Genomic DNA, 23155 nt, shown 5'->3' on the forward strand with positions numbered 1-23155 from the left:
GAATATTCCATCACCCACCACATTTACATCGGATCTGGAAGTAGTTCAACAGTTCAACGATACAGCAACCAAACTATTTCAATCGAAACTCTCGCCTGGTGATTTGGATCCAACTTCCTCTAAGACATTGTACCATCTACATGATCGAGCTGCTAATCACCTCCTATCACTCTCTACTGTAACACCACTACAAGAATCATGGGGTCTGTGATGCACTGATCATTTTCATGCCTCTGTCCTCATGACTTAAAGGAGTCACCAATGGACCAATAGTGCATTTACTGACAGCAAATTAACTGGGTTTTTGAAAGAGAGACTAACAGCAGGGGTGTCTGAGCTCAAATAAGTGGGAACAAAGGGAGCTGGGCAGATAATATTCTCACCGTACTCCTCTCTAACTCCCGTGCTCTATGTTTATCTAACACGGGGGGGGGGGGGGGGGGGGGGGGTGTTTACATTGGCTTGGTTAAACACAGACAGGCCCAATAGCTTTTGTTAATAATAAATAACCTAAACAGCCAGCCAGGACATCCATGCTGGTGATTTCTGCTGCCAAACGTGGACCACCATTGTCCTGCATCTGCAGAGGGGACACTTTCACCCACATCTGAGTGAGACGTGGAGCATTAAAGAGTGTAAAGACTGAGCGTGAAGAAAAGTTTATGGAGCTGGAAACCAGTCTGAGGCTTGAGGTGGAATTCAAACTGAGCGGCATGCTATCTATCCAACCGCAGTTTATTTGTGATGTGGTTTATTTTAATAGATTCTCCAATGATTTGATGCGAGCAGCCTACAACCCTTTTGACCGTCCCATCGTAAACATAAAAATAAGCATTGGTGAGTGCACGGGATGGTTGGATTCCCATGTGGGTGGAAAAGAGTTGAAGGAACTTTAGGAAAAAAATTAAATAAAATTACATATATTTCATCTGATGGCAGCTGCAGTGAGCATGAGTTGTGTGTGTGTGTGTTGGGGAGGGGGTTTAATGCAGGCAGAGAGATGAGGGGGCAGAGATTGATCTGGGACAGTGTGGGAGAGAAAGAGGGAACTGTAAAAAAAAAAAAGAGAGAGAGAGAGAGAGAGAGCAAGACCTTGGGAATGAATGTGTGTGTGGGAGAGAAACGATACACGGCTGGACTGCCGGAAAAAGAAAGTCAGCCAGGAGGACAGCAGATCGATTCCTCCCCAGAGTCTCACAACAAACACACTCTTTTTCTCTCTGCATAGCTCACCTCTGCTGCAGCCTGATATCGTCCCATCAGCACTTCATCTCTATCACTCTCTCTCTCTCTCTCTTACACCCCCCCCCCCCCCCCCCTTTGTCTGCATGCTAGCACTTCATTCTGTGGCCTCTGTGAACAGGTCTTGAGATTTAGCTGAATTTTCTATGGAGACTGGTTCTCACAGTAAATCACTGTGGTTAGTTGATATGAATATTAAACCGAGTGCCCCAGATCTGTCATCTCAGCACCATTGCTAAAACACAACACATGACACACGGACAATGATCTGGACACGGCGAATACTGAACAGTCGATTCAGAAAGAAAAGCAAAAAGTAGCCCTTCTCTGAGACTGTGGCGGAATACTGAGAAGTAGCCTCATCAAAAATAACTTTGTTTGTAATGCAGAGAGGAAACCACACACTGACATACACTTTACCTCAAATACCAAGTAGTCCTCCCTCCATCTGTCCTCCCAGACAGACTCGCAGATACTTTCAACACATCTCTAATCTCATGAGCTCTGCATCTCACACTCACACACACACACACACACACACACACACACACACACACACACACTGCAGCAGGGAGGAAGATGAATGACTGTATCATTCTAATCATTATCATCTGAACTAACATCCTCATTGTTGTTAGTTTGTTTTCAAGTCAAAAGCAACACATATAACACACACACACATATATAGAGACAGATAGATAGATAAACAGACAGATATATGTGTGTGTGTGTGTGTGAGAGAGAGAGAGAGAGAGGGGGCCTGCGTCAGACTGGGGGAATGGTGAGGTCACAGCTCCTTTACTCAGGGTTTGGCACGGCTTTGCTCCTGTTCTTGCCATGTCAGCTCAAGCCCGCCGATAGAGCATGAACGCTGCCCTCGGAGTGTTTGTGAAGCGGCCTGACACAGCGAGACAACTCTTTACGTTGTTCTGGAGTTGGCGCAGGCCCGCAGCTGCCCCGCTGACAGCTGGCAAAAGCATTTCGGAATTCAAATCCTGTGCGCAACACAAGCCGTGGCCGTTTGGAAACAACTTGAGAAAACCGCAGAGAGAGTTTCTTTTTTTTAAAAAAAAAAAAAAAAAAGAGAGAGACAGAGAGGGAAATCCGCCCTTAATCATCGGGACGATTCACTCACCAGTAGCCGAAACCCCCTGCATCTTGCACAGAGTTCTTCTCCGGTCTTTCTCTGCCGATCCCGTCTTTTTCTCTCGGAGAAACTGGCAACAACAGTGGAGTCTCCTGCGTACGGCGGACTACACACTCGGAGGAGCGCCTCCACTTCACAGCCCCCCTTTCCTGTTCACCGAAACACACACACACACACACACACACACCAGAGGACACTTCATGGCTTCCTAACGCGAAAGATTTGAGCCCGGGTCATTTCTTTTCTTTTCTTTTTTTTTTTTTTTTTTTTTTGGTTTTTTTTTGTGCGTGTGTGCGCAGAGTAAGAGCGGTGTGGTCCTCTCCGTGCAGCGCTCTCTCTCCTCCCTCTCAGAAAGCAGAGCTCTCTCCTCGCTGCCGCTGGAAAGAAAAAAAAAAAAAAAGGAAAAAGATAATGCGCGTCCCCGCTGGTGCGACGCGCGAGCACGACAATTCCATTCATTGAGTGTGAAGATTAGCATGGGGGGGGGGACAAAGAATAATTTCATCCTTTTATCACCACTCGACTTTAAGGCAGAGGTCATAGCCGAAAGTAGCTTCCTCTGTTTTATCCCGTGTCTACTCAAGATGTAGTTTATGCATCTTTAATATTAGGCTACATCCTCGACCATGCTGTGCCCGCTGGCACAGAGGCAGTCATGAAAAGGATGAGGGTTATTTCAAGAGATGGCTCTGCTTAGAAAATCACACAGCTGCCTATTAGCCTGGAAAAAGAAGGGAGCCTGGAAGACAAATACAAACTGGCAATGCATTTCCATGTCAGTGCGCAGGCTTTCTCCACATCTTTTCATTGATTATTTGGAGTTTGCAGCCAGCTGAAGGGGGCTGTCAGCTGCCCCTGTGAATCATTTGCAGGAGCTCACAAGGAAGTAGGAGAAAACAAATCTTGAATTTGCAAATCGTTATAGTCGTAAAATGCAATTTCTGTTGTGTATGTTTATCCAAAGTCCAAAGTCTGACAATAGGCTATTAGATATTATTATTCTTCTCTGGTGGTGGGAAGTAACTGAGTACATTTAGTTTACTCAGGTCCGGTCAAGTGCACACATTTTTTTTTTTCTTCTATGCTGCTTTATACTTCTACTCCTACATTTCTGAGGTAGATGTTGCACTTTTCACTACACCTCTTTATTTGACAGATAAAGTTTGTACTTAATTTTCAGTTGGACATTTACATACATAAAAAAAAATTATGTGATACGCGTATAAAAAAATGCAGTGCATCCTGAAAGGTTAAACCAGCAGTTCTCATCTCTTTTGACTTTTTTTTGTGTAGTCACCTTTCAGACGACTGCGATTTGTTTGCGTTTTTGCCAATAAGGTGATTTATTCTCTAAACGTCTGAGATGGTTTAATTTGACAGTTTGAGGCCCAAAGAGAAACAAAATGTTATATTATTAAAAAAGGAAAGTTAAAAGTTCCGTTTAAACAAGCTACAGCTCGATCAGCTCTAACAGAAAAAAATGCACTTTAATAATGTAATGTTTGATAATATCTCAGTCACAGCTGCCATTTTTCTGCAGAATGGGTCCTTTTATTTTTGAGACTTTAAATACATTTTGCTGATAATCCCTCAGGACTTGAACTTTTATTTGTTTTTGCAGTATTTTCAGATTGTTGTGTTAACACTTTAACTTAAGTAAAGGATCCGAGTTCACCTTCCACAACTGCTGGTCCATATGTCAATAATGTTTTTCCTCAGTGATGTGACTATTTTCAACTAATCTTCAGGAGGACGACTGTGTGGCAGCTAACCCTCCTTACCCCTCTCTGCCCTCTCTGTGTCTGTCTCCCTGTTCAGCCCTCCATCTTTTTGAAACCCGTGTCGACTCAGCTACGCGTCATTAACCCCTTTTGTGGCTGGTGCTGTTGCTGCACGCGTTTCATCTGCCTCAGATCAACACAGACAACAGCAGGGTCTCTAATGATAATGCCTCCCTGTCTGGCTGCTTGCCAGGCAGAAGGCCACTGTGCTGACCTGTACTCCTCTCTAATAAGCTGCATATATACAGTATATGTATATGAGCTCTTCTATACCAGCTGTCTGACTGCACTCTAATCACTTCATTTGCAAAACATGACTCCTATTTTGCAAATCCAGGCAAATCCAAGAACAGAAAACATCACCTCAATTTTGCTTTAACTGTTTTCCTTGTTGCTTTAGAGAATAATTCTGAACATGTCAGTGGAGAGTCTGAAAGGCTGTTTTGTGGATGACAGAACTCGTGTTTTAAATAGACCAGGGGCCCAGTGCCCCTGTTAGTGCCTCCGAGTGCATGGAGCTGCTTGTCAGCCCGTCTGGGGCATGCTGGTCCACAGAAAGCAGAACACTAAACAGCCCTCTGGGATACATCCTCTCCTTCGCTTCCCTGGGGCTCCTCCTCTCATAAGAGCAGAGCTTGGTGAAACAACATCATCCCCAGAGAGGGAGGGAGGAAGAAGAGGGAGGGGAAGGGAGTTAAAGTAAGAGGGGGGAAAGGTGAGAGACAGAGGGGGTTGGATGAAAAAAAGAAAATGAGGACTAACTGAGTTGGCAGATGAGCAGCCAAGCTGATGGATTGGTGTGAACGTTGACACAAATAAGTGTGAGATGAGCTACCTAGAGCTTTTACACTTATCTGAAACCATCATGGTGTAAATGCCCCAATCACATGACTAATCACGCTCTAGCCCGAGGTGCCAGGCTGTATTCGTTCACTCTTTTTCAGGTGTAAATTAAAGCCTCATACTGATTGAATCAACACTTTGTCTGTTGTTTGAGACAGGTGTTACCATGGTAACCTGCCGTTTCTAGACCACACCAACAGATTTGTGAAGATAATACCGACAGATCAATGAGTCACAGCAGGGAGGGAGGACACTCAGCCTGCGTCCAGTGTCAGGACTAAGGAATGCTTTAATGCATCATGAGGCTGAGCTCACACTCCACAGGCCATAAATTTGTTAACATCCTCAGAGGTATTATTTCTGTTCCAGTGGAGCTGTTCGGAAACGTGCGTATCTTGCGGGTGTTTGAGGCAGATCCATGTGAGGCATGTGTGATGTTGACAATTGGTGCTGCTCATCCAGACCAGCTGATCACAGCTCCTTCAGGCTCCACATGGACTCATCACATGACAGCGCTGGCTGATGCACATAAAGAGGACTCTTTGTACATGCAAACACATTCTGCCTCTCTCTTTCAGGCCAAAGCTCGACCTTAAGGTAACTTATTGTGTGGACTCAAGCGGCTCTTGAAGACATCAACCACTGTTGTATGGGGACCCCAAGTGGTGAACTTTAATAATGCATCAGCTGAGATGTGAAACAGCTGCTCTGCTGTATGAACCATCCTCCTTCCTGAGTATAATCACAGCACCTGCATATTAATAGAGCAGGACTGATGCCATGGAATAAATCCCACTGACCCATATTTCCTCTGCCAGTCGAGCCCTGGGTGGGGAGGATATAAGAGGCAACTGGCACCAACAAAGGATCCTCTGTTGCTACAGTGATGTCATTGGTTGTCAGTGAATTGACCTCTTCCCTCTGGCTTTCATTAATACTCTGACATTCAAATTCAATCAGCGTGGCATATGTTAAATGGAAGCAACTGGTCTTACTGCGCTAAATCACAGCAGTGACATGATCATTAACGAAACTGATTCCAGGTATATTCAAGTTTTCTCATTACTATAACTGAAATGCTGTTTAATGTGTGTTTGTAAGCACATTTTAAAAACAGTAATTGTGCATTCACTTATAGGCACCATTTGTAAGTTTTCTTTGCTGCTAAATGTAGCTTCTTGCCAGAAGCGGGTGGTGCTGACTGATGCTTGACAAGAGCTTCAACCATCATTGAGTTTACAAGACAAGAGGTAAACAGCGCTACGTCTTCAGGGCAGATTGGAGATTACAATGAGTTGCTATCAGAAAGTGATGAGATAGGCCAGAGCTAGCTGGTTAGCATGCTAACTTCAGGAGAAGAAAAGATGTGATAGAGACTGGTGAACACTTGGCATTGCTTTCCGCCACAGCAGATAGTTCTTTGTGAGTAAAGGAATTGAATTTGATGTTGAACTCGCAAAGTTTCTCTTAGTCTGGCAAGTAAACACCAGTTAATGCAAATGATGGCTTTCTCAGAACCAGGAATTATGAATATGAATTTCAGTATGGGTTGTTTTTGAAACAGGCCGACAGCATTTCTCCTGCATTTTAAATCTCTGCAAAGTAAATCACTGCAGTATTAATTGGGCAGAGCGCCGGCCTCCAGAGCCTGGACAGGAAGTGCTGGGTGTACCAAAGGTCAACAGAAACTGGCTCTGAGTGTGTGGGCGTATCTCCAGAAGGCAGGGAGTGGGGAGGAAAGGAGTAGAAATGGGAAATGGAGAAAGGCCGAGGCGGGGGAGGGAGGAGCAAGGTTTAAGCGAGACAGCAGAGAAAAGACAGGGAGAGAAAGAAGGGTTGGAGGGGGGAAGTGTTTTTGTGCATTGTGTGAAATGTGATCATGTCCTGGAGCTGCTCAGACAGCTGGGAAGTTCCCCTGCCCCTCGCTTCCAGCTGGGAACACTCTGAGGAGACACCAGGGCTGCAGATATACTTCTCTGGTTAACCCTTCATGTGCTGCGGCTGCTGTTGAGGAGTCATAAATAACAACACTGAAACGCCTTGGAACTTAAGTCACATTTATTGATTTTAGCCAGTATGACTACCTTTACACAGACATACCACCTCTCTACTGGAAAACAAACAAAACACTTTCATAGGATTAGTTCAGCAGTAATACATCAGACTTAACTCTTGTCTTTTCTTTTTTTTTCCCCTCCCCGTTTTGTTTTGTTTTTTTTTAATACCATGACAAGTTTACATGTTTGTTTTCAACTCTGTGTAAAGGTCCCATGACTGAGAAACATGCATATGACATTTAGCTGTAATCAATATGCCACTAATCATAATGCACATTATTGATAAGAATACAGTACTGCATGACAATTCAAATAAATACCAACATACAGGTGAAGTCGTTATTTCATATAAAGATATCAAACTCTCATTATGGATCAATACTGAAACACAATATGACAATATAAAGTTTGCACAGCTAATTTTATTATCACAATGCTTTCGCTTCCAGCAAACAGAAAACCTTTTCTTTTTTAAATGTAAAACTGTATCTGAATTGCACTTTATTTTTTTCAGCTTCTTGTCCGTATTGGTAACTTTAACGCCTCAACAAACAAGCATTGGCTATAATGGCACTATTCAAGCTTGTTGATGCTTATTTTGTTTTCTGTTTCCTGAAAACATAATGCTCAAAGATGATGTAAAAAAAAAAAATAATTCAAGAATAATAATAATAAAAAAAAACAACAAAGAAACCTCAAATTGGACAAAAAGAAAGGTAAAATGCGCTCTCTGCACATTTTTTCAACAATACTATTGATATCACATTACCTTCACCAAACATAGCTAGAAATACGTAGATGTTTCCAATAGTACACTGATCTACCCCAACACATTACAGATGCTTGGAGCATTTTGTTCAATAACAGGAGGCCAAAGGGATTTCTTTTGGTTCCCAAAGTTTGATAAAAAAAACAACCTTTTCTTAATACCCCTGAATTTATTGAGTGGATCACTGACCCGCAGAATTCAATACAATTTCAGTTTCATTGAGCTAATTTTAAAACTATCTCACTCATGCAGAAAGGGTGGACATTCCCTTTGCACTTATTGCTGCTCACAGTCATTTTGAACCCAAAGTCCTCACCTATAAAAAAAGAAAACATAAAACACTAGTCTAAGATTCTCCCTTGAAACAATGAAAGGCACTACTGGTCAGAAACGAAGAACTGAACAAACCAAAAACAAAACCCCGGCGCTTGCATGGAGAGCCATGGCCCGAATTACGCCTTTCTCAGTGGCGGCTTGTCTTCTTTCCAAGTCTTAATTCTTTTCAACCTAAATGGTGTACCAAGATTTGGCACGATAAACGAAGAGAGAATGAAACAATTCCAATTTGGAATTTAATCGTTGCACTTGCAGAGAATTCTGAAAGTCAGTGATCCCGTTTCAGTGGAACACCCTCGGTAAGAAGCTAGGAAAAGCATATCACATCACTCAAATTTTTCCCAAAACACAACTTACCTATCTGAGTCAGGGCGTTGTCAAGTTTCATTGTGTTATTTTGAACTATTCCTAGGAATAATAAATACATGAAAAAACCCCAGAATTTGATCACCCTGGATTTTTTGTATAGAACATGGCAGTAGAACAAACATAAAAGAAATCCAACAGCATAACATATGATGTAACAAAAACAATTAAGAATGATTATTCGATGGATAAAATCTTGAGGATAAAGTCGTAATAGTAGGTCTGTGGTTTGTGAAGCCCTTACTGGAGCAAATTGTCTCTTAAAAATCAGGTGATTCAGGAGGACGTATAATCCTATAGTCTTATACCTATACTGAATAACTCACAAACCATAGTACTACCACGCTTTCCTATAGGTTAATAATAGTCTGTTATAATCCTATATAATGAAAGTGCACAGATTAAGAAAACAATAAACTAAAACGACAAAAAAAAAGCTTGTTGATTGACATTGAGAAAAATAAAACCCATCTCCCCTGGCCTCTCATTGGAGGGTTATATAAGCCAATCACAAACACCGTTTCAGAATGTCGATCACTTCCATGGGACCTGTGAGAAATTGGCTTCCAGCAGCAGCACGCAAAGGTGAGAGCAAGTGTAATATGCATCACTTTTTAGTGTTCAAAAGGAAAAGGAAGGACTTGATCTGACTTAAAAATCCGTGTTTTTATTTAGCATTTTCTCTTATGTTTTGCTGTTGTGGCTATTTTTTTGTCTTCATGTCCAAATAGCCTACAGTGCTAAATCTTTTCGGCGAACTCAATCAGCTGCGAGAATGGACCTTGTGTCGGACCTTGTGTCATCATCCGCGCAGAGCTACTGTAATTTACTGCAAAATGGAGAAACAAACAAATGATCAGCATTAGCATTATTGGTCAATCTTAGAGCGACTGTTAACATGGTCAGCAGCTGAGTTCACACAGGCAAAGTAAACGGCGGCTATAGTTAGTCAAAGCAACAGAAGCCAATGTTAGGAGCCCTGAGGCAGCTGATGTTATGTCAGGAGCTTTTCTGTCACATCAACATTATATTTCTGAGGAGCTGATGTGAAAGCACATTCACCACAAATTATCCTGCGCGTGCAGTTAGGAAGCCAATGACTCATGAGTACCATGACCTTTCATTCATAGGACAGGGTTGAAGCCACATCCCACCACCCAGGTCAAAGGAGATGGGTCTTTCTCATATGCCATGCAAGTTAATGAAAAATGGATAATGGGTTTTTGACATGCAGGCTTACAAGAAATCAGAAACTCGATGCATCATGTGTAGTAAAACTTAAAGGTGGAGTGGGAGGAGCCTGCAAGCAGAGGTAGGAGGAGCTTTTTAGGTGGCATGCTGTTATGACACCAGCTAAGCCAGACATTGATTTCAAACTAGACGGAGCAAAGTGGGAATTCATCTATCTAGGGAGAGGGGGCTCTAATTACAGTCACATCCTGCTCAGTGATTCCACTGAGCCTGTACAAGGGGAAGGTTTAGGGGCTCAACTAATTTGAATCAATGTCCTCTGGTTGATTGAGCAACTAGTCTTCTGTTTTGTTTTTTTTTTTTAATTCTTCCTCCGAAAATTACCAGGAGTCCCCCCCCCCCCCCAGGAAACCCCTGGACTCATTTCTCCACAGTCAGCTCTCAGCCAGACATCTGGTTTTCCTCACCAGCATGTCTAGCTTTCTTATCTCCTCTCTCAGGAGCTGGTTTACAACAAGAGTAGTTCTCCTTCCTCTACTCCTCAAACCTTTTCTCTGTCAGCGCAAACTGATAGAAACAGAATATATCGCACCTGTAAGTTAAGTGAATCTCAAACGTAAAAGTGATTGACCTCTAAGGAGGTTGCTTTTTTTTTTTGTTCTTTTTCACTAACGTGTACGATAACCTTGTCTCCATGCTGTGTGCTGTGGCTTATAGATGCACATTAAAGCAGGGTTGACTGCTGACCTTGTTCCGTTTTCAGAAGGAATAAATGTAGTCCCCTCTTTATATATGAGAGGAAGGAATACTGTAGTAGGATCCTGCAAGATTATAACCTGAACATGATCATATTAAGAATATAGAGTTTAATATATAGCTTAGTAGAAGTAGAAAAGTCATAATTTGAGAAATCTTGCAGGATTTCCTCACATCAACCCTGCTTTTAGCATCATAAAGCTAACGTGTCTATGATCCACAAGCAGTACATGGATTTATTAAACACAAGCCCCACTTATATTTTTTCCTATTTGCGTAACGCTAGCTTGGCGAGGGGTTAAAGCTATTGTGGATACTAAAACAGTACGTCGCTTTGTTCTCACACATCATACAACAAAGAAAAAGAAATGAGCAACCCTCCATCTGCAAAGGTTCAAAACATAATAATACACACATGAGGGCCCTTTCACTTCAACGCTGATGTACACACAGGCAAAAATCGGGAACACAACATACATGAGGACGTTACCTGACGAATAATATTCAGAGGGCAATTTTCCCCACAATTCCTCATTCTAGTTAAAGGGTGAGTGGTGATGCTGGGGGAGCAAGCTGCTGACAATCTACAAGAGAGAAGGTCGTTATGGCGACAGAGCGACAAGACACAGATTAGAGACATGAGGAAAAGAGTTTTCGGCCATATAACCACACAGAAATTATCTGAGTGATCTCCCAAAAATTGAGAAAGGGGACAGAGGATGATGGGGGTTGGGGGGGGGGGGGGGGGGGGGGGGGGGGGGGGGGAAGAAAAAGAACAGCTCAAGATGAGACACAAGGACAGGGCTTTACATCAACAGATAGATAAATATATCAAGTGTTTGAGTCGACAGGCACTTTTGCCAAGCGGTCGGTTGGTTTTGTTCGCAGATTTTGTCCGGATGTTGGTGCCTTTTTGATTTGTGCTCTTTCTAGGATTTGCTCCACATTTAAAAAATCTTCTTTGATCAAAACTATATTGTATCTCTGTTCACAGTAATCATTATATCCATTTTTAAGCAGAAGTAGGAACCTGAGGCACCTATGCTGAAGTGCACTTAATTTGGGTATGGAGATCGATTTGTCCAACTTTCTTTCTCTCTTATAATATGGCTCTGAAAGAATCCATCGCAACATAATGGGTCACATGGAATAGATAGCCCTCCTGTATCTCACCAGACACCGAATAACTCCTCTTCTAACAATGTAGAGCCCTGTAGTACATCAGTTTGTCTTGTACCACACACCCGACAACAGAAAAACAGTTAAAAAGCTCATAAGCATTTTTAGCTGCAAAGCCATGCGAATCTACAGACCCTATTGTATTGGTGTGCTAGAATCACAGCTTTAAAATGATCCTGAAATAAACACCTGTGGTCACAGGTGCTCCTTTTCCGCCCGAACAATTCCATCATAAAACCCACTTCTGAGTTTTGAATTTCTGTGTAGAATCACACTGTGCTCCCCTTGCAAGACAGCAGAGGGAGATTGCATATTTTAGTTCCTTTTTCTTCTTGTAAACATTTAAGAGTGACCTGATTAGACAGTGGGCTGCTGGACACAGGTCAGTCCTGGGGGACCAGGACGGAGAGGCAAGGGAGAGAAGGGGGGCTTTTTTTTTTTTTTTTAAAGGAGCACCAATGCCAACAGACGAGCTGAAGAGCAGAGGATGTCATATTTAGATACAAGAGCGTCAGATTGACATCCTCTTCAAAAGTCCCCACCCCTACAATGTGTTACTGTTACCAGGCAATACACTCAGGGGGGCAGAACAAACAAGCACAGAAGCTGCCACCTTTTACATCATACGTACAGCACCATGACAGCGGAAAGAATAGACACTCCATAATATCCACAAAACCCCCAATATAACCGGGGCCTTATTATCCACATGCCATATATGTCTACTACAGTCCAAACGTCTAGTGCACACTGTACATACATCTGCATTCCCCTAAGCGTTTACACTAGCACACACAAGCAGCCGGTTAGTCACACAGCAGTCCCTAGAGGAGCGCAGGCTGGCCAGGGAGCTAAGCGAGCGAGTGGGGCTCTTTAACACTAAGGCAGGGAGGGTTTGGCCCGTTGGCCCCCTCCCCTCTGTACACAGCAGTCCCTTGCAAACTTCTCAGCCGCCTCAGTCGCAGTAGATCTTGTACTTCTCGCTGCAAAACACCACGGGGCCTCCCATAATGCCATTGGGCATAGCATTGTTGTGCTCTGGTCGGCCGGAGCCAGAGCAGGTGAGACTCTGACTTACGTGGGGGTTGTTGGCGGTGCCAGTGGTTGCCTTGCTGCGGGCCTTAGCCCGGCCGGCGGTGCCTCCCCGGCGGGTCTGCTCGTGGTCAAACTCCAGGTCCTCCAGGCGCTGTGTCAGGGCCAGCTTCTGCTGGATAGCCATGCGCAGCAGAGAGTTGAGGGTCTTCTTCTCATCCTCTGCTGCAGCGAGCTGCCTCTGCATCTCATCCAGCTGGGTCACATACTCGTCACAACTGCAAGAGACACACGGAGAGAAAGCTGCAGAAGTCAGAAGTCACTTTAAACTGGCACTGAAGCATATCAACAAGATGTTTCTGCACCAACAGTAATTTCCAGTGTCGTACCACCAGGAGGCACTGCTACTTCTGATAATATAGAACAGTCCTCGAATCAATGGAGAAAAGAATTTGTTGGCTTTTTTAAAATATTTGCATTAAAGCTACTGCAAAACAATTGTCATCACACACATACATCAACTGCATGTTTCAGATACTGACACCAATACTCATGAAGATTTAAACCACTGAATTTAAAGCACTCTGATCATGACCTTTCCCCTGGTTGCACAGTGTTTTTGCCACCACCAGGTGGAGCTGTGGAGCCGCACAGTACAGATGTGACGCCACAGAAGAGCTGCTGCATTATTAAAAGATTTCATCAGCCATTTCAGGGCCCTTCAGCAAACTTGAGCAACTAAAATGTTTATCATTTCAACATCAAAATGTCATTTTGACTTTTTCTGGAAAATAAACTTCTGGTGCCATCACTTGGGAATGTCTGTCTTAACTGAGTACTCAAACTCCCTCCTTCAAAAATGATAAAGTCTACCTTTCAAAACCAATCTCGACCTTTCAGTTTCTTTACAATTCTTTATATACTTTCAAAAATGATATGCAAAGCCACGCTTTGGGGGTTTATATGGCTGCTGCAGGTAAGACATCTCCGGGTACTCATCTCATCTCAGTGTAGGTTACAGCTTCTCTGAATAATGAGAGGAGTGTATGTGTGGTGAAAGTTAAGAATAGATCACACACACACAAAGGATGAAAGCATTAACCTCGGGGTGACTGAGAGGATCCTTTCTGCGTCACCTGCGGAACAGACTGAGGAGGGGAGTCAGAGAGGGGAGAAAAAGGAGGAATGCGGTTTATTGCTCTGAGCTCTAGCTGGTAACACCTGATCTCCACTTTTCCAGTTGGAGTGAGACTGCATCACTTCTGTGCGTCTCCTCTATCTCCCGTATGTGTGCAACAGCACGCAGTACGAAATCTGTCTACCTGCCGCTCCATTTTACTGAGTGCTGCACTGCGGCATTATCACCTGCCTCCCTGTGCCCTTGTGTGTGTGTGTGTGTGTGTGTGTGTGTGTGTGTGTGTTTCTAAGACTGGACAAGTATAAAACTGGGTCACCAAAAGGGATTTTGAGGTGGGTGGGTGGGGGCTTCATATCTCCATGCTCCATCTGCTGTCATGCTCACCTTTCATTTTCATCCTTTTCTCCTACGCCGACCTTTTTTTCCCCCTTTTCATTACCTTGCTCTCTCACTCATCTCAATCACAATCACGTCCTCTCTCCTGGCTCTTATCTTGCCTCTTAAGCTTTTTTTCCCCCCTGCATTGCTTCCTCGCTGCTGTCTGCATCTGTCTGCCTGTGTCCGTAACTTTCTCTCTCCCCATCTTGTTCACCTCTACTTTCTGTGTTGCTGACAAAGCAATAGCAGTGACATTCTTCAGTAATGACTGACACACCTCTACGAGGGGAGGGGCTGGATATGTTAAACAAGCAAGCATCGCCTTATCCTCCAACTGTGCAGCACCAAAACTATTAACACATAATTTCACTGGCAGGTAGCCTCACCCTACTCCCTTTTATGCATCTACTATTAAAATATTAACTGTATTTGGGAACACCCCAACCTCTGGTGACAGTCTGCAAACTCCTATAGCCACTGAGAAACCACAAGAATGCAGAAATGTTACTTATGTCATGTAATTCATCCATTGTATTCCAACGTCTGTAAGCCATAACTGTCACTTTCCCAGTGAGCATGTTAGATCTGTTATTGTTTGGTCAGTGGTTAGTCACTGCTTGAACTGTTGCACTGTAAAAACAAACAAAAAAATCTCCATCTTATATATAATTTAACTCCATATATATATAATTTAAAATCATATTTATCAGTATAAACAAAACATCTGTCTGCAGGATGAGATTATTCCACCCATTTCCAAAGAAAATAAACTAGTTTTGATTAGTTTCTTTCTTCTGGTGTTATCTCATGATAGTCGTCCCCGCAGTCCTAAGCCTGTCTTGTTTAAAGATATGGTCACTTATTTTTGGAAATTTACTCTAACAGGCAAACTGCATTATGAACAAGCTGAAGTGTTTAAACCAACCTGTGAATTAGGTTCTCATTTTAATGAATAAAATAATCTAATAAGTCTTGAAGGCAGAGTCTAGGACCAAAAACATTTCTAACCGCAGATGTTTTTGTTTTGTGTTGCGCTGCACGTGGTTGTGCGCCATGTGAACTCTGGCCTTGCCAGACCACCATACAAACATAAACCATACCCTCCCCTCTTGTGTATGCAGTTTGATTCCCAGTGGGCCACACACCCAGACAATAGGGATCAGTGCTGCTTCATTAAACCCAGTATGAGATGGGGGGGACGACCCAGGAGGGGGGGGGCCTGGTGCGCCTTCAGACGGTTCAGCCGCTCTTGCATGGGGGGTGAGAGGGCGTGCATTTTTCCCGGGAAAAAAACAGAGAAGTCTATTCTAGGGAGTGGAGGGATACAATAGGAGCCTTTTTGGGGTGCTGATGGGGTGAGGTGTCACAATGGCTGAGGGGGGCCGAGAGGCGGCTGCTGGTCTTTTGAGGATGAACAGTCGTCATATTCACTTTGACACACAGGCACTTTATCTGCATATTGCTGTGATGATTTACTGTAGTCAATGGCATTCATGGCCGCATAAGGAAACACCAACTATTGCAACATTCACGTAGACATGGTTCATAATCACTATTGCAGTCATAGCACACACACACACACACACACACACAGACAACCTCCTCCACTGTGGTCTTGTCTGGAGCTTGATTGGTCATGGTGGGATGGATATCAGAGAGAGAGCAGGAGGGAGAAGGTAGGAACAGAATGGAAAGGCACAACGATGGAGACAAAATACTAAGAGCAGAACAGCAGGACAACTGAGCTTGGATGTTTGAGGAGAAAACGTGACTGGGGCTAATGGTTTGACTGTTAATCAGTATGAGCAAGAGCTGAGAGCATGTCGAGGCATGTCTCAGGAATGTGAGAGGCAGGATCTTACTGTTAACATGACACCGGAGACTGCAGCTGCAGAGGCACACACACTCACACACACAGGGACACAAAGAGAGGCACATACACACACTTGAAAAACATGAAAATTCTCACAGAAAGAAATAGACTTTAAAAAATCTCAAGTAACTCTCATGTATAAGGCAGGCACAGGCTGCAGCATGAGGCTCAGACAAAAACCTACACATTCTTTCAATTCCACTCTTCCCCTTTGTCAGAGACCACACATTTGTATCTGAGGGTTTTCCACATCTCAGAAATCCACCTTTACAAACTTTGTCGAGTGGTGATTACCATGAAAAAAAAAAAAAGAAGACTGTCAAATTAGGCTCCTGTAGTGGGCTTTAACTGAAAGCCTGCCCCCTTCCTCTCTTTCTTTTCCAGATGACTAGAGAACCGGGTGTTTGGCGATGAGGAAGGGGGGGAGACACACAAAAGTGGGGGGAGTGTGGGAAACTTCTCTCAGGCGAGTCCCCCAGCCTCTCAAAGAGCTCCCTGACCTAACTCTGTGCCGTATAGGATGGAATTTACATACCAATACATGAATCCCATAAACACACTGAAAGTTATTCATGTATAGGCTCCAGAACAGTGACAGACTACTGGGGTTGGAGCCTCAAGATCATCATCATCAGGGGAGGTGTTTTTGTGCGTGGGGACGAAAACACAGGCCATAAACAGCAAGCTCTAATGTGTTGTCAATATCTTAAAGCCCTCCAGCAAAACAGGCTTAAGGAAACAGACACTTCTCAATGGCTCTGCTTCTTCTCCGTATATAAGATCTCACACTTTCACTACACTGCTATAACAGTGACAAGTGATACAACTCATGGGCCCCTTGTGTGAAAAAAAAATCAAGTCATTAGTGGGAGCAAAATCTGGTTCTCTGTTCGCCCTTGTTGCCTTTGGTCCAAATAGTTTAGCATTACACCTACGTCCTCGAACCATCTGGCTCTGCAATGCGCCACAAAGCCACAGAAAGCAGACAGAGGAGTTTTCCTCCTGTTGCTAATTGATTAGCCACTGCAGGTATATGGAGTTACTTCAGCGAGCACACTTCACTTAGGTATTGAATTACTGCAGGGGTGAGCAGAGGGGTGCTGGGCTGCCCACACATTCCCTGCAGCCTCTGTAACCTTCATTCTATAATACCATCCCCACCCTCCTCCTCCTCCTCCACCTCTCCTCCCTCTGCACAGCTTGAGCTTTGCTGTGGATTGCGGAGGAGTCTTAAATGCAGAAGGGAGAGACTGTCTCAGCATCTCAGCGCAGACCATCTGGACCAGTGCTGATATTCACGAGACAAGTGGACGTCAAAATGGTAAGAGAAAAAAGAGGAAGAGCAACTCAGAAAGCGAGTTGTGCATCCAATGTGGAGTCACTAAAAATGGGTCCATCTAAAATTACATACAAGTGCCCCTACAAGTGCACAACCACTCATATTCTTACCTTTCTCAATATTCATGCACACGCACAAACAATCTGTGCATGAGCACTTAGGCTACTGTGTGTTTAGGGGTGAATGTGTAATCCAGACCAAACTGAGGTGGGATTAAGTGCAGAACCTTTGACCGGCTTGTCTTCGGAATCAGAAAAGATTAGTGAGTGTGTCAGCCCATCTGATACACACACACACACACACACACACACACACACACACACACACACACCACATACACACACTGGTTAAAAACACTACTTAAGTGACATATTTAAATGATACCCAGATTAGATACCTTCTGTGCTCCACAGTCGGTGTCAGTGCTGCTAGAATTCCCCCAAACAAACAATATCCTCCTTAAAAATGTCATGTGACAATAATACAGCCAACATAAGGTAAACACGGATTATATTATGATGGTAATCTAGTCTTTATATTACCTGCTTATATTGTGTATGGTCTTTGTATGGTGCAATAGCACAAAGTCTGCTGTGTTAGCACTGCCTCCACAAGATAACGGCTATAGTAGTGCAGCATTTAGTCACGGTTGGGATTCATGCCAGACCAACAAACAACAAAGACTGCTTATATAGCAATTTCTTCTGGAAATACTATGAGGGCAAATGTTTTGTGAGGTTTGAAATGTATGTCAGAGAAATGCTTGTGTCCTGACTGGCTCACATCAGGATGAGTCAAACAGATTTTGTTTCTTTGGCAATGTCCACACAGCAGGTGGTGGCTCAGTTCCTTACCGTGTGGCGAACATAGCTCGGAGAGAGGAGAAGGTGGCAGCGTCCTCCTTCAGGGCTTTGAGCTCGTTCCTCAGTTTCATCATGGTCTCGGTCACCATGGCCTTTTCGTTCTCGTACTTGCTCTTCAGATTGGTCAGAGCAACTTCAGCTGTCTGTGGGTGGGCAAGAAGAACAAAAGGGTCAGAGCAGCTGGACGATGTCGGGGATGTATTGCCTGTCTCAAAGCTGTCTACCTCTGTTAATATGGACCACATGACCTATTTTTTTCTGTCACATGTAAGTCATTAAGGTAGCCATGTGGCCTGTTTTAAGCTGTTATTGTTAAGTTGCTGTTTTAAAAACCATAGGTGTGTGGTTTATGAGGGGCTTTCATGTTTGTGTTCTGATGGTCACTGAGTAACCACACACATACTTTAAAGGGCTACCAGAGCAACTGCATACACACTCTGTCTCTGGGTTACGGTTCTAAAGACACAGATACTGTGGGCAGCTGGCACCATAACACTGCTGTCTCCACCTGTGTTTGTTACGGATCTTGTCTGCAATGCATTTGCTGCAACAGCTGAATAGACCTGAAATAGCTGCCACTTTCTTCTTCTGTTTCTGTCTTTCAGGGGAGAACTGACAAATGTTTGGTAGCGATACCAAGTTGGTGAAAAGATGTTTTGACCGTATAAAAGACAGAACAACCAACCTGCTTGTTGGCCTTCAAGACGGTCCTCAGGGTTGCAATCTGCTCCCTCTTGGTGCTGAGCAGGGATTTCAGTTTGAGGATCTCCTCCATGCAGGCTTCCTTGTCCTTGTCGGCCACAGTGCCGAGCTCCAGAGAGGCCACCCTCTGGCGCGACAGCTCAGTGGTGCGGTCCACGGCCAGCTGCAGGTGTTTGATCTGGTCCCTGATGATGGCCACCAGATTGTAGATGTTCATAGGCTCGCGGCGGTGGTCAGACACAGGAGAAGGCAGGGAGGAGACTGGAGAGGGGGCTCCATCGCTCAGGTCGGTCTTACCAGGCTCGGGGAACAGACCCTTGGTGAGCAGGATGGGAGAGCGACGGCCACGGCCCTCAGGGCTGCTCCGGCCACCCTTACCTTCCTTGTAGAAGTCGAGCATGACACGGTTGGGTGTCTCGTTGTTGCACATGCAGACGTGGTTGTACAGGGTGGCCAGCTCTTCACTGAAGGTGACTAGCTCGTCCTGGGCCACACTCAGGCTACCTTGGGACTCGCCTGCAACGTCGCTCAACTGAGGACACACAAAGAAAAATGCATGATTTACCCACTTTTTTGTCTTAAAAACACCAAATCCTGCATTTGGTAGAAGGTCAGTATCGAGCGCAACATCTCACCTTGCGCAGCTCCTTCTCTAGCTTAGTCTTCTCTTCTCTCTCTGTCTGACTCGTCCTCTCCAGAGTCGCCAGCTTCTCTCCCAGTGTTGTGACATCATTCTCCAGGCGGTTGCGCTCCTCATCGTAACGTGACTGACAGGCCTGGTATTCTGCTTTCAGAGTCTTCAGTTCCTCCTTTAGCTCTCCTGCCTCGGACACAGCAACCTAGCAAGGCAAGATCAATTGTGGAGGATAAATTGACCCCAAATGTATTGTAAGATATTAGAATTTTTCTGACTTCACTTGATTAAATAAGGCTTAATCTGATATTTTGTGCCACCCATTCTGAACTACCACAAGACATTTACCTTGTATTTGCACTCCAGGATCTCAGGCCCGTTGATGTCCACCTCGTAGTAGTCTCCGTCTTCGTGGCTATCGCGTTCTTTCTCGTTGTCCAAGGCGGACTGGCGCTCCTTGCTGGCCTGGAGCTTGCGGATGGCGTTGAGGTTCTCCGTGAGGCGGTTGACCTTCTCCTGATGCTCTGACAGAGCACCGTTAGCCTGCTCGAGCTGCTTCTGGGAGTCCTGCAGGGTGGACAGCAGGTTGACCTTCTCACGCTCCATCTGAGGAGAGATGAGGACACACAAAGAGAGATGACACGCCATCATATTCTGTCCAGGATCCAAGTGCTGTACTCTCTGCTTGACGTGGTGCACACATGTAATTTCACACTTTATTTTCTTGGTCACTCGATAGTGTGAAGGACTCTTGCTTTGGACTTAAAAGATCATATTAAATCAGTGGATTATCTGTCAACTGGTAACTCTACCCACTGTCAGGCTTGTGCTGCCAGGCTGTGTAAGGCTCATTGCCCAGTAGCCCAGCATCAGAGTCAGGATGACCTTGACAATTTGCTGGACTCAGTTCAGCTCAGTGCTGGCAGAGACACCGGGTGGGTCGTCTTACACACATGCACACAGCTGTGCTGATATAAGCACTGAGCTATTTCAGAAGCTGATCTGTAAATAATATAAAAGCATCATGGTCGTGCTCATCTGCATGCGTTTTTTATTAGTGCAGAATATATAATGATGATTAATCTCAAAAAGAGATGGCGTGTTTGAGAGTGTTGAAGTGAGGGCTTCTCCTTTGTATCACATATCATCTGTCATGTGATTATTTGAATACGATACAGCTGACACTGATCTTTTCACATTTTTAAAATTGAAGATTATTTGTGACGCCCATCCTACTCCTGCAGAATCCATGCTGGATGTTGTTATAGATTGTCAGGGACTAATACGGTTATATCTGAAGAGTGGGTCTGGGATTGAGCACTAAGGACAAAATCAATAGCATGATATAAGGTAGGAGAGCAACAGAGCATGGCTGGTTGAGCAAAGGAATTTTTTTGTTTCCTATGCTCTGATTCCTGGTGGGAATCTTTGGAATGACTTGGCAGGCAGAATGACACGCTGCTGGCTCATATCAAACACAGGGTTTTGTCACAGTCCGCCACCTTCACCACTACAATGGTCAGGTTGAGAACCAGAACGGCGCCCATAGCAGGACAACACCGAGGTAACTTCAAGTTCACACATTAATCCAGCAACTGTGTTTATGTTTGACGAAGGGAGATGAAAAAAAATCTTAATCCCTTAGTCCTCTAAACAATCATTATCCACAGGTTCCCCGTACTTTCTGGTAACCATGGTGCCCAATCAGGCATAGCGCTGGACTCATGGGGTGATGAGCAAGCAGATGGCAGGTCCTCCGGTGCCACCACCCGTTGATACGCAGCCCAGTCGCGCCTGGAGGGTGTGTGCGTCTCCCTGGATTAACTTTGCTATAAGGGGATTTAGATCCCTGCAGTGGGCTGGGTCAGGATCTAGACCAAACACTCCACTGACTCACTCACTCCTTCAGACACACCTTCAACTTACATACGTAGTCCTGCTGTTTTAATTTATTCTGTGTTCACTGCTGTCATATGGTTTGGTTTAAGAGCAGCACAGTATTGGTATATCATATTTACATGAGAAAATAAGCAAAAACATCTCATCAGTCTCTTCATATCAAGGAAAATATGGAGGAATAGTTGAGGTGCTTTATTTCTTTTGATTCTCACTAGTCTGCTATTGATTCTGTCTTTAGTGAATACACCTAAAGCGAATGCAAAAACTGCTGACACGAGTCATTTACATCACAATCTGTAAGAGCAACCAGCTTTTCAATTTATCGATTCTGTCTCTGTCTGGAGAATGGACGGTTATTTACTGAAAGAGGATCGCACTGTTAACAGAAAATGTTTTTCATGGTGATTAGGAACAAACCTGTATCAGCTGCTGTTTCAGCTTCTGGATCTCTGAGATGTTCAGCTCGCTCAGCAGGTCGTCCACGAGGCTGGGCGCAGGATGGAACAGCTCTTCCTTCTTGGGCGTGGAGACGCGGTTGTCATCAGTGATGGCATTGGCCAGTTTGATGAAGCCGTTCTCGTATCCGTGGAGAGCCTCGTCGTTGTTGGGCTCAGTGGCGGCATCGTCGCTGAACTTGAGGCCATCCAGAGAGATGCTAAGTGGGCTGAGGGAAAAAGAGGGAACAGGGTGTGATTTAGTGTTTGTTACAGACGGTGCTGGAGCTGGAGAGCGCCTTGCTTGTGTTCTGTTTACCTGTGGTACAGAGTGTCTCCAATGCTCATGTAGTGGGAGAGCTCTTTCCTCAGGGAAGCCTTCAGCTCGCGCTCAGTCTTGATGGTCTCCAGGGCCTCCCCTAGCTGGCGCTCAGCGATCTCTTTCAGGCGGATGGCATCCTCCAGCTGGCTGTTCAGGAACTGAGTGTCCTCCTCCAGACGACGGATCTCATGCTTCAAACCCTCAAACTCCACCTGAGCAGACGAGGAGAAGGAGCCACTTTAACGCGTTTTGGATTCACAGAGAAACAAATTATGTAGATGCAGCTCCAGTGAAAATGAGCTGTCAGGTATGGCAAACCAGCTGGATCAAAAAGAATGACATTATTCAAGACAATTTGAATCAAGAACATATCCATTTAATCCTTTCTAATTAGTTCTAAGTTGACTGGATTTGGGAAACCTTTTTATACTGGTTGTCTAAGGAGCCGCTTTGTTTCATGCTCCTCATGAATAAAGAAAACAATCCAAAACAATAAAGAGAATTAACGGCTCAGGCATAAAAGCAAGCATCAAATGGACATATCCTACTTGGAAATTCAGCTCTGTTCTATATTTGCAGATCTGCAAACTAGATGTTTTTTTTCTTTGAGTTCACTTGAATAAAATCAGGAAGTGTGCTTTGTACCATCAGTCTCTGGTCTGGAGAATGATAGCTGTTAAAGAGTATGTAAAACACTTCCGTAATCAGACGGCAGCCCTCTCTCCAGGCACTGGGAAAAACAAAAGAAGCTGCTTATCTCCTCGCTGTGTCAGAGGATGTTTTTATTATCGTAATTAAATCTGAATATTAAAGAGCTCATGCTTCTTTTGGCAGTCTAATCAGTGAGGGAGGAGGAGGGCCTGCAGGGCTACTG

General features: G+C 44.3%; 2 protein-coding genes across 5 annotated transcripts in view; both read right to left on the bottom strand.

Annotated features, from left to right (window-relative positions):
- fgd (faciogenital dysplasia) overlaps nucleotides 1-2739 on the bottom strand; it is a 53297-nt gene extending 50558 nt beyond the window's left edge. Inside the window, exon 1 of the mRNA XM_071476641.1 lies at nucleotides 2378-2739. Coding sequence (XP_071332742.1) covers nucleotides 2378-2399 — 22 coding nt within the window. The 5' untranslated portion in view covers nucleotides 2400-2739. The remainder of the gene's footprint in view (nucleotides 1-2377) is intronic.
- Nucleotides 2740-7053: 4314 nt separating this feature from the next.
- LOC139620784 (protein bicaudal D homolog 2-like) overlaps nucleotides 7054-23155 on the bottom strand; it is a 43621-nt gene continuing 27519 nt past the window's right edge. Inside the window, exons 4-12 of one of the 4 annotated variants that reach the window (XM_071476654.1) lie at nucleotides 22279-22493; nucleotides 21943-22189; nucleotides 19975-20232; nucleotides 19628-19831; nucleotides 18976-19524; nucleotides 18282-18433; nucleotides 12746-12977; nucleotides 10979-11072; nucleotides 7054-9370 (exon numbers count right to left, since the gene is read on the bottom strand). In XM_071476654.1, coding sequence (XP_071332755.1) covers nucleotides 11025-11072; nucleotides 12746-12977; nucleotides 18282-18433; nucleotides 18976-19524; nucleotides 19628-19831; nucleotides 19975-20232; nucleotides 21943-22189; nucleotides 22279-22493 — 1905 coding nt within the window. In that variant the 3' untranslated portion in view covers nucleotides 7054-9370; nucleotides 10979-11024. Of the gene's footprint in view, nucleotides 12978-18281; nucleotides 18434-18975; nucleotides 19525-19627; nucleotides 19832-19974; nucleotides 20233-21942; nucleotides 22190-22278; nucleotides 22494-23155 lie in introns of all 4 variants that reach the window. The other 3 variants (XM_071476653.1, XM_071476655.1, XM_071476652.1) reach the window with 3 other exon arrangements.

The sequence above is a fragment of the Trachinotus anak genome, unplaced genomic scaffold (genome assembly GCF_046630095.1).
Source record: "Trachinotus anak isolate AG129_WGS33_773 ecotype Australia unplaced genomic scaffold, CSIRO_AGI_Tana_v1 ptg000004l, whole genome shotgun sequence".
NCBI classification, from domain to species: domain Eukaryota; kingdom Metazoa; phylum Chordata; class Actinopteri; order Carangiformes; family Carangidae; genus Trachinotus; species Trachinotus anak.